The 12,126-nt window shown below is 41.1% G+C and overlaps 1 protein-coding gene across 1 annotated transcript; it reads left to right on the top strand.

Moving 5' to 3' along the window:
* The first annotated feature begins 227 nt into the window (after nt 1–227).
* Nucleotides 228–5,697, top strand: LOC106537741 (leucine-rich repeat-containing protein 52). Its single transcript, XM_014051961.2, has 2 exons — nt 228–1,019; nt 5,374–5,697. Exons 1-2 carry the CDS (start codon nt 326–328, stop codon nt 5,628–5,630), a joined length of 951 nt encoding a protein of 316 aa, XP_013907436.2. The 5' UTR covers nt 228–325; the 3' UTR covers nt 5,631–5,697.
* Nucleotides 5,698–12,126: the final 6,429 nt, after the last annotated feature.

Raw genomic sequence — 12,126 nt, 5'->3', positions numbered from 1 at the left:
CTGCCCCCAGACTTTGGTCCTTCTTAGAATTTACCCGATTTATCTGGAAACAGAAAGTTGGCATATAATTAAACTACTTGTACACATACACCTTCCACTGTATGCAGACTGTGCCAAGAACCTATGAACTTACCTGGAGCTGACATAAAGGTGTCAACTGGCAGCCAACATGACATGGAGATCTTCTAACAGCAAGTAGCTGTTTTGCACTTTTAAGAATAGAAGCTCTCTCTTTGTTTTATCATTTGCCAGGGCTCTTGATGAGCAGAGAGCATCAGGAAGAAAAACCAGCCACAACTCCCCTCAGGATAAGTCTGGAAAATCCATGGCTCCTGGCCCAGATCTTCATGGAAACTATCAGGATCCAAAGAAGGAAGTGCAATGCCACATCATGCCCCTTTCTCTCAGCTCCAAGAATGTATGGATGGTGGTGCTCCTGAGTAGAATCAGCTGGACAGTAGGAAGCATAAACTGTCCCAAGGAATGTACATGCCAATATCTAACTGTCAATTGCACAGGGAAACTGCTGGAAAAGTTCCCAACTACAATTCCACTGGATACCAGGCAGCTGGTTCTGGCTCAAAACAAACTCAGCTCCTTGCCCTCACTAGAGTTGCATGTTCTCAGTGACTTGGTTTACCTAGATTGCAGCAGCAACACTTTAGGCAAGGACCTGGATTTCACTTTTGTCAGTATGATCAAGCTTATCTACTTAGACTTCAGCTTTAACAACCTCACACAGGTAACGTTTGGCACCTTTTCACAGCTCAGCAGTCTGATGGTGCTAAAACTCTCAGACAATCCCAGCCTGGTGGAGATTGAGAAGGATTCTTTTGCTAACAATACCTGGTTGAGGCATCTAGATGTGAGCCGCTGCAGCTTGATGTTCATTGATACAAGTACGATCAGGGACTTGCCTAATCTGAGAAGCCTGGGCTTAGGTGAGAATCCCTGGTTCTGCAATTGCTCCTTCATGGAACTCTGTAGCTGGTTAAAGGAGAGTGGCATAACTGTCCTAGGTGAGTTTGAAAAACTGGGATTATTATGGATGTATTCTGTTCTCAAACTAGAGGAGTATTGTATAATCAGCAATTTTGCACTGAACTACTGCTGTTTCTCCTCAGCTTATAAAGTAAGGAATGTAAACTGACACATTTTACACCTGCGGAGTTGAAATGAAACTAAAAACTTCTACATTAAATAACAGAGAGAACAGGAGACCTTGGAGATCTTCTAGTCCAACTCCCTGCTCAAGCAGCAGACCAGTCTTAACCTCCAATGATATGTATGATTCTTGCATTAAAAACAAAGGGATATATTATATTTAAAATTTTGCTGTGTATTGTTGTCATCTTCTTCTTTGTAATTAAGAGTGGCAAAACATCATGTAATTCACAAATATCTCAGCTTACACATGCAATTTTATAGTATTTGGCTTCTTCCATCAGTATTGTTCAATAGTCAATTCCTATTCATGCATCTCAGAAAGGCAAATAGGATTGAAAAACTAGATAATGTACTGGCTAAGAGAGTTCCACTTCTCACTGATGTCATACAATTCAACTATAGTGTTGCTGTTCACTCTGTGTCAAAGAGCAGCATTGTGTGTGTGAAATAAACACATTTTTCTGGCTTATATGAGGGTGATGGTTAAATGTTAATGCTTAGTGTAAGTTGATCCAGGAGCACGAGCTCCTTTTTCTTTTCCCTAGTTGAAATAAGATATATCCCATTCCATGCTAGAACAAGATAACACTGATAATTTAGTGGCTTCAGTTAACTGTCATCTGTATGGTCTATTCATGCCATTCTCCAGAAGTAAGGTAAGGGTATATGATATTCCAGGACTTAATATATTTAAGGATGAATGTATAAAAAATCTTGTAGTGATGTTACAGACGTATTGGTTAGGATGTGAATATGTACTGCATGTGTTATGTATACAGATGATTCTATATTGTTGGTTGAAAACCTGAATGATATACCACATCTGGACCAAACAACAAAAACATGATAGCAAAAAAATGCAGAACATGTTAAATTTTTGCTGATTTTAGTGATCACAGGTCAAGATAAGACAACTCTATTTAACATTTCTGTGAAGCCATGAAGAGCTTGGATCTGAAAGTCCATGTATTAATGTCTAAAATAGCTCTGTTTAACAGTAAAAATAGATTGCAGGTGATATATAACCACCGAAAAATTAAAGCAAGTAGGTCTATTTGTGTGTCTTCATAAAATGCTTACTCAATAGATCTTTGTAATTGTTGATAATGGATGCATGTTTCATGTTACATACATACATATAATACATGTGTTGGAAGAAGTGTCCTTCTGGGTTCAGTTCCAAGTGGGGGAAAGACAATGGAAACATGGAGACTGCTTTGGAAGATGGTTTAATGGTGGACAGGATCACATGGCTTCAGCTCCTGAGCAGAAAAGGGGGATCACATGCTTCAAGATGTTGGGTGAAGATGAAAAGGGGGGCAAGATGCTGAGAATGCCCTGGTTTTATGCCCTCTGTTGGGCCCCACCCCAGAGCGTCTCATTCCTGTGTAAGAAATGCATTCTGATTGGTGGTTTCACCCCCATTTCCGTGCTTCTAGGACAGAATCTAAGGCAAATGAAGTGTTTTCTGCCACTCCACTGAGAGAATACAATAATCGTAATAGTAGACAACTTCTATAGACCTAAGATTTAATTCTCTGCATTTCTAATTAAAAGATAGGAAAAATATGGGAGAGATCCTTTGCCTTGGACAACTGCTAATCAGAATAGTCAATGTGACAATGGATAAATTATGCTCAACTTATTTCTAGAAATGTGTGTGTTGGATAACAATCAAATGTACATAGGAAATATAAGTCACACTCACTTCATCTGCGTCTGTTGATTATACCTTCCTTAAACCATCCCAAAATTCATTGGATTCCACTATAGTATAACCTGCAGAGGTCCTGAGAAACAAAGTCCAAAGCATTTCAAACATTTTGAAATTTATAAAAAAGATGAGAGCTAAACTAAATGTGATGTTCAATATATTATTTTCAGAAGAGATTTCAGACTTATGAAATACAATCTGAGTCTCTGGTAGAAGACTGTGAGGTTAGTTCTTTCCCTAGTGTTATTTCCACAATGGAGTTCACAATAGTTGCTATACAAGAACAAAGTTCAATTCAAATTAATTCAGAACAAATTATGGTTAGTAGTTTATTGACCTGTAGAAAATAAAAGACTGTGCATACTTGCAAAATACTTTGGACTTTGTGTGAGCGTTCTCTTACTGATTAACAGCCCCATTTTTCAGGCTTCATAAAAGCCTGGGGAAAAAAACATAGCAATTGCTTTGCGTGTGATGGTGTATTTGTGCAGCTTTATATTTGCAGTACTTTAAAATGGAATCATGGCATGTGACTCTCGGTTTTTCTTATTGCATCCTGAAGTCAGGTTTATTTAAAGTACAGGATTAGAGATTGTGAGTTCTAGTGTTCCCTTTGGTGTGAAAGCTATCTGAATAATTTTGGCCCACTCACTCTCTCTCAGCACAAGCTACCTCAAACAGTTGTTGCTGTGGCAACATTTAATTTAATTTAAATTAAATTATTAGATTTTGATATTACCTAATTCCAGAAGGCCCTAAGGATCTTACAATATTTGAAATACATAATTTAAAACATGGCTGCCTAGATAAAATACCATCAATAACATTCAGATAAACATTCAGCAGGAATGCCACACACATTCTAACCCCAGGCCTCAGAACAGAGCTATGTCTTAAGAAACCTCTGGAATACTTGGACAGTTGGCCCCATATGTATCTGAAGGGTTCCACCACAAATGCGTGAACAACAAAAGCGCGCCTCACTAAACCGCGGTGACAAAACCGTGCCGATAAAACCGCGCGACGAAGGAGCGACGAATGAGCCCTGAAGCGCACCGACAACAGCGCGCCGACAGAAGCACGCTGTAACCTAACCCAAAACCTAACCCTAAACCTAACCCTAAACCTAACCCTAAACCTAAACCTAACCCTAACCCTAAACCTAACCCTAAACCTTGCCTTAACTTAAATCGCGTTTCTGTCGGCACGCTGTTGTCGGCGCGCTATTGTTGACGCACTTTTGACATCGCGGTTTTAGCGCCGCGGTTTTGTCGGCGCGCTTATGACGTTCGCGCTTTTGTCGGGTCACGATCTGAAGAGTTGTTCTTTCAGAGGACAGTGGCTGTGACAGAGAAAGCACATTTCTTTGGTACCACAAAGTCATAATATTTAATGGACAGGACTGGGAGCATACCCACTCTGCCTGAGTGTACTGGATAAGCATAAACAATTGGAGACAGGCAATCCCTCAAGTAACCAGGTCCTATGTCATGAAAGGCTTTGTAGATGATGAGCAGCACCTTTAATTGCACCTAGAAGCCAATTAGTAACCAAGCTTGCACAGCAGCAATAACACATGGGCATGTAACAAGGCTTATTTCCCACACCCCTGCATTTTGAACCAGTTGTACCTTCCAGGTGGTTTTCAAGGGCAGCCCCATGTACCAAATATTGCAGGGAGAACCAGACATGAGTAACTGTCTGAAGGATCTTCTGATTAAGGAAAAGGTGCAACTAATGCACAAAATGAATGTGTGCAAAAGTCTTCCTTGCTGTTTGAACAGTAGCTCAAGAGGATCCCACGTTGCACACCTACCTATCTTGAATGGAAACCACAACCCCATCCAAGACTATTAGCAAAACCATCCCTGACCTCAAGGACCCCATACATATCTAAGCAGTCCAGGGCTGAGATGTACAACTGGGTATGATCAACATACTGATAATACTAGACTTTGAACTGATGAACTACCTCACCCAGTGATTTCACATTGAGGTTCAAAAGGAAAGGCAGAGCAAAACAGAGGCTGATAAATTTATTGATAAAGAATTATGAATGATAGCACAAAATTTGAAGTAGTTGCTAAGCCTATAAAAGATGAAGATTCCAGGCATTTTTTGCTGCTAGCTCCCAGAATGGTATCCACCTTAAGCATGTACCTCCCTGCCCACATGTATGGATTTTACAGGAGATTTCTCTGTTTTTGTTTTCTTCAAAGAGTGCATCCTGGGTGGCATTTTCAGTTATATTGACCACCAGGAGGCATGATGTAATCAGTTAACTCTGAATGCGACTCTTCAAATCCAAATAACCATATATTATTCTATGGGGCTCAAACCCTCTAGTGGAAAATGAACTCGGGGATCTTCCCACTTTTTAATTACAGTGCATTCTGACAGCTTCTAAGTATCCCTTCCTGCAAGTACTTAAGTATGTTGATGATTTCTAGCATAAATCAAGGCCTGTTGTCATTCCTGTGTTTTCTCTGCAGACCCAGCCAATGTCACCTGCTACAGCCCTGTATTTATGCATGGCTTGAACATGCTGGAAGAGGTGCAGGAAGAACTCTACTACAAGTGCTACGTTCATTTCAGCAATCAAGACTATCTCTTTTTTGGGTTAGTTGGCTTTGGTATATTTTCTGCTGGCACTGTGTTGGCCTGGCTGATGGGAGTAGGTGCAGTGATATATGAGTACTTAACTGCCAGTGGAGAAGATGATAAGCAGGAAGAGGAAACAGAGAACTAGAATGACTTGTATCTACGCATAACCAATGGAGCCCGATTTATGTTTATTGTAAGTATTTCCTAGGCCATTCACTCGTGACCCGGCAAAAGCGCGGACGGCAAAAGCGCGATCGACAAAATCGCGCCTTTGACGTCATCACAGCGCGACGAAAAAGATCGAAAAATTCAAATAAAAATTAATAAAAATTAAATTAAAGCAAGCCGATTCGCATAAAGGTAAGGGTTAGGGTTAGGGTTAGGGTTAGGGTTAGGTTAAGGGTTAGGGTTAGCTTTAGAGCGTTAGCGTTAGCGTTAGGGTTAGGATAAGGGTTAGCGTTAGGTTTTTCGTTACTTTAACGGTTAGGTTTTGGGTTAGGTTTAGGGTTAGGTTAAGAGTTAGGTTTAGGGTTAGGTTTAGGGTTAGGTTTGGGGGGCTTAGGGTAAGGTTTTCGCTTTATTTTTACAATTTTTCGATCTTTTTCGTCGCGCTGTGATGACGTCACAGCGCGCTTTTGTCGAGCGCGATTTTGTCCTACGTGCTTTTGTGGTGGAACCCATTCACTAAGCTTGCAGTAATTATAAAGCAAACAGTGGGACTTTCCTCTCAGTAAAAAAACATAAACAGATTATACTAAGACTGTAATTGTTAGCAAAACTCTACTGAAGTAGATCCCATTCAATAGAGTTAAGGGTTTTTTATTTTAATTTGCATATTTTATTCTATTGTAAAAGAATAAAAATCAAAACAATTAAAAATAAATGTTACTTTCACATTAAACTTCATAAACTGCATTTCACATACATATCACAATTATAAACCAATAATTATCATTATCATTTCAGTGGTACAATAACGATGGAAAATCCATCTCGAGAAAAGACACTGCACTTTTATCTAGGCATTTTCATATTTATAGTTCTGCTTCTAAAAAGCCCCCAGTGCATAAATTTTATCTGGTCTAAGAATTACACTGTGGAATAAATGTCAGTTTGAAAGATTCCAAGGATGGGATTATGTACATGGGCATCAGAGAAACACAGTCTTAGAAATAACAGGATTGCCAATTTTTCCCATTATGGAGCAGTACTCGTCAAAGGACTGGAGCTAGCTTGAATAAAAAGAATTGCTTTTATGTTTTTAAGTCCATTTCTTGAAAACCTAAACATTTAATAACATTCCATAATGGAAAAAAAAACATATATGAGTAACAGTAAAGCATTGTATTAACCACCAGCACTGAAAATTATTCCAGTGAATCCCTAAAATTGGCTCAACTCTCTTAGGTACTCATTATTGCAACTTTTTAAAAAGTATTCTTGAGAAAGGTAACAAAAAAAGGCTGAACATCAAGTACATGTCATCTTCTAAAGAGGGATACCCCCTGATTCGAAAGCATGGGAGACACTGTTCCATTCTTCAGGGAGCTCAACATAAATGAATAGTGGTTAAGCAAGTCCCTTCCTTTCTCCAGAGATGGTAGCCAGCACCAAGATGGAACACATGAATCAAATTATTGATCACTTATGGAAACAGAATCCAATCAGGAGTGTCAAACTCACATCGTCACAGCGGGGTCACATGATGTATCTGGAATTTTTCCCCCTTTGCTAAACCAGGCTTGGCCAGCATGTGACGCATCCGGCTCGCAGGCCAGGAGTTTGACAGCCCTGCCCTAAATCAAGAGGTTTTCACATAATAAGGTTTAGTTACATATGAAAGGCAAGCATTCTCCAAGGAGAGGATTGGAAACAAAAAAATAAATAAATAGAGCCTACCTGTGGAGTAGACAAAGCATCATGGTCAAGAATAAGCTGGACATCAGGAATAGCACAGAGTACTCACCCATGTCCCCTTAACTCCTGAACAACTCTCTCTCTCAAGACACCCAGAAGACATCAATCAGAGTTGGAAATGAGCAGACCATGGTTCTAGCAAGGGCCTTGCTCACTTGGTATATAGCCTGAGTATCACAAGATTTCTGACTAGCAGAAGTAAATTAACTCTTCTTCTATACTGTAGTAATGTAGTTCACTGTTAAAAGCAGCTAAACCCCATCAATATTCCTTTTGTCACTGGCATTCAGGGGTGGGGAGCTCTTAGCATTAGCTTTTCCCTCATCTTTCTTGCTTGCTGTTGAACAGGACTTTTATTTGAATCCCCATTGACCCACTCATCAGCTAGTGTACCAAGCACAGAACTCTCTGGGGCTCATTTCAAGCCCTACACCACATGACTCGGTTCTTCCTTCATTTCTATAGGCATGCTTCAGAGCCCAGGAAGATGAACAAAGCTATTGTCATGGAAATATTTCATCTGATTGATGTTCTTGATCCCCTTGAATGAGGACAAGGCTTCAAACTGAAGCTTCCATGCCTCTCTTTGTCTTCATTCAAAGAATTAAAGCATAAGTCATTAGGTCATCTCAGAACTGGACACCTGTAATAGATTGAGGGAGGAAAGACAAAGGGGCCTCCAGAAAACAAGAGCAAATAGGCTGGGATTAATCAGTCCCTCCCTCCCTCCCCCCTCCCCCCCTCTTGTCTGCAGGACTAGTCCCTTGTATTCTTTACTCTCCAATGAATATATATTTGATGTTCTGCTGATGCATATGGTGGCTATGGTTCTATTTGGCAGGCATCTGGAGATCCAGCAGCATCCACAGAACACCCCAGTTCACAAGGAACCTTGGTTATAGGTGCAAAGAACCTTTGTTTTAATAACCCATTTCATAGAGAACTGTTGCTGTATGTTACTAACTACCGTATATACTCGAGTATAGGCCGACCCGAATATAAGCCGAGGCACCTAATTTTACCACAAAAAACTGGAAAAGTTATTGACTCGAGTATAAGCCTAGGGTAGGAAATGCAGCAGCTACCGGTAAATTTCAAAAATAAAAATAGATACCAATAATGCCATTGCCCATTGAATAACATATACAGCCTGCCTGTGCCCATTAAATATACAGTAGCCATTGTGAAAATTTGCTCTGGATAACAAATTATTATCACACAATACCGGTGTATTCAATGAAATACTTCACTCACCTCATGATGCTGATGTCCCGCTGTGATGATGATGTCCCGTGCAGCCGCAGGAGCGATGTCCCGCCTCCTATGACACACGGCACAGTGATTCCTATCATTGGATCACTGTACCAGAGGAGGTGGGACATCGCTATGTGGCTGCTTGCCATAACAAGGAGGAGGTGGGACATCGTTGCAGAGCGGCAGGAGGGGGAGGAAGGGGAATCATAAGACAGCCCTGCATTACATTAGAACGTGAGGAGGGGGGATGGTGCGGTGCGTGCTGCGCGGCAAACTGACACAGAGGGAGGGGAAACTCACAGGGGTGCCGGGCCATTCACAAGCGTCACCCAGTGGCATGGCCCCACCCCTTTTTCTCCTCCATTTCGGGCAAATTTTTCACTGACTCGAGTATAAGCCGAGGCGGCTTTTTTCAGCCCAAAAAGTGGGCTGAAAAACTCGGCTTATACTTGAGTATATACGGTAACTAACTAACTAACTTTGTTTGGGCTAATGAGATAACAAGAGTCAGGCATGACTAGTATCTGGATGAGCAACCAGGAGGACATTTCAAAGCTGCAGGCAAAATTGGAAAGCTAAAACAAAATCCTAGAAGAAGATAGTAACAACCTACTTCAAGTACCGTTCCAAAGGACTCCATGAATGTGCCCATTGAATCATTGGAAGACAAATTTGACTTAGGGGCATCTTAAGTTTTACTGTGACTATCGTGTGCACTTGTGCGTTTGCTCATGTGTGCACTCATGCAATGCTTCTGCACATGTGCAGAAGTGTCCGGGCAGGTGGACAGAGCCTCCTGCTGCCGCCACTACTGGTTCGCCCAATCCGGGGTGAACCGGCAGAAATCCACCTCTGCATTAAAGCCATTAAAAAGTGAAAGTTACAATACTTTGGACATGTGATGTGACACCCAGAAAAATACAGCATTACTTAATCCTCTAGGGAAAGATTGAAGGCAAATGAGGTCCAAGCAGAAAAAGAACATCATGGCCCTCAAAACCTAAGGGACTGGTTTGGACAAAACTCAGCAGTACTTTTTCATGCAGTTGTTGACAAAAATAGGATTGTGGCAGCGGAAGAAGAAGAAGAAGAAGAAGAAGAAGAAGAAGAAGAAGAAGAAGAAGAAGAAGGGGAAGGGGAAGGGGAAGGGGAAGGGGAAGGGGAAGGGGAAGGGGAAGGGGAAGGGGAAGGGGAAGGGGAAGGGGAAGGGGAAGGGGAAGGGGAAGGGGAAGGGAAGGGAAGGAAGGAAGGAAGAAAGAAAGAAAGAAAGAAAGAAAGAAAGAAAGAAAGAAAGAAAGAAAGAAAGAAAGAAAGAAAGAAAGAAAGAAAGTTAAAACCTGCTCTGGTTTCTGTTGCTGGGTGGATACGACCACGTAGATGACCCTCACTCTGTCAAGGACCTTGGAGTACTCATCTCAAATGATCTAAGTGCAAGAGCTCACTTTAACAGCATTGCCACAGAGAGTTGTTAACCTAATTTTGCAAAGCTTCTTCTCCAGTAACATTGTATTGCAAACTAGGGCATACAAAACCTTTGCTAGACCAATTCTCGAATACAGCTCGTCTGCCTGGAATTCGCACTGTATTTCAGACACTAATACAATTGAGCAAGTCCAGAAGTATTTCACGAGAAGAGTACTCCACTCCTCTGCTCACAATAGAATATCATATGCCACCAGGCTTGAAATTTTGGGCTTGAACAACCTAGAACTATGCCCCCCCCTATGGTCTGACCCAAGCATAGTACACAAAATTATCTGCTACAACGTCCGACCTGTCAATGACTACTTCAGCTTCAACCGCAATAATACACGAGCAACCAATAGATACAAACTCAAGGTAAACCGCTCCCAACCCGATTGCAGAAAATATGACTTCAGCAACAGAGTGGTCAATGCCTGGAATGCACTACCTGACTCTGTTGTTACATCCTCAAACCCCCATAACTTTAACCTTAAACTGTCTACTGTGGACCTCACCCTATTCCTAAGAGGTCTGTAAGGGACGTGCATAAGCACACCAGCATGCCTACCATCCCTGTCCTACTGTCCCCATTTATTTGTACCCATTTCTTGTGTTCATATTCATGTTTATATCTGTTATCTCGTATATGTTTGACAAACTAAATAAAATAAAATTAAAAAATTTGCAGACGAAATCAAATTAGGGGGAATTGCTAACACTTTGTAGGATAGACTCAAGATTCAGAAGGATTTGAGCATTGGGTCCTAGCTAACAAGATGCTGTTCAGTAGTGAGACAAATAAGATCTTGAACTTTGGCAGGAAAAACCAAATGTACAGGTATAGAATAGGCAGTACTTGGCTCAATAATAGTAACTGTGAGATGGGTCTAAGTCTCCTAGTGGACTACTGCTTAAGTATGAGCAGCTGCCAAAAAAGCCAATGCAGTCCTAGGCTTCATCAACAGAGGGGTGGCATCAAAATTGCAAGAAATGATAGTACCATTTTATATTATACCAGTGATGCCACACTTGGAATACTGCATCTAATTCTCATTATCTTGATACAAAAAAAGAAATAATGTAGAGAAGAGCAACTAATATAGTAAGGAATCTACTGGATAAATCATATGAGGATCAGTTAAGGGTATATGTAGCCTAACAAAGAAATGAATTAGGGGTAACATAATAGCTATCTTTCAGTATATGATGGGCTGCCACAGAGAGATGGGGGTTTGGAATGAACTCCCCGCGGAGATTCAGACCCTCACCTCTCTCCAGGCCTTCCGGAAAGCCATCAAAACCTGGCTGTGCCGGCAGGCCTGGGGTTGATGAGTTCCCCTCCCCTCTCCATTTGTATGGCTGTATGACTCTTGTGTATTTTAATTACGTGTATTGTGTTTGTATCCCCTTTTTCCCCTTTTGAGTTGTTCGCCGCCCTGAGTCCCTCCTGGAGAAGGGCGGCATACAAATAAACTAAATCTTAATCTTAATCTTAATCTTAATCTTAATCTTAATCTTAATCTTAATCTTAATCTTAATCTTAATCTTAATCTTAATCTTAATCTTAATCTTAATCTTAATCTTAATCTTGACTTATTTTCCAAAGCACTTGTGGGCAGGACATGAAGCAATAAATGGAAGCTTATTAGAGGGAGCTCTAATCTGAAACTAAAAAGTTCCTGATAGTGAGAATTAACCAATGGAACAGCTTGCCTCAGAGTTGTAGGTGCACTGTCACTGGAAGTTTTCCACAAAGGATTGGACAACTATTTGTCTGTGATGGTATTGGGACTCCTGGCTTGGGCAGGGGGTTGAACTAGAAGACCTTCAAGGTCCCTTCCAGCCATATGATTGTATGAACATTCTGAGTCCTGTTTTCCTGCAAGATTCTAACAATCCTGATAGGAATCTTGCATCCTCTTGGGCCAATGGGGGTGGGAGGTGGGACTCCTGCTTTAGAGAATGAATATCAGGGTAATCAGACCAGCAAGCCTGCTTGCTAGGAG

The sequence above is a fragment of the Thamnophis sirtalis genome, unplaced genomic scaffold, assembly GCF_051295495.1.
Source record: "Thamnophis sirtalis isolate CommonGarterSnake01/CBP01778 unplaced genomic scaffold, rThaSir2_p1.2 scaffold_12, whole genome shotgun sequence".
NCBI lineage: Eukaryota > Metazoa > Chordata > Lepidosauria > Squamata > Natricidae > Thamnophis > Thamnophis sirtalis.
The sequence above is the reverse complement of the archived record's forward strand: the minus strand, read 5'-3'. Positions and strand labels throughout refer to the sequence as shown.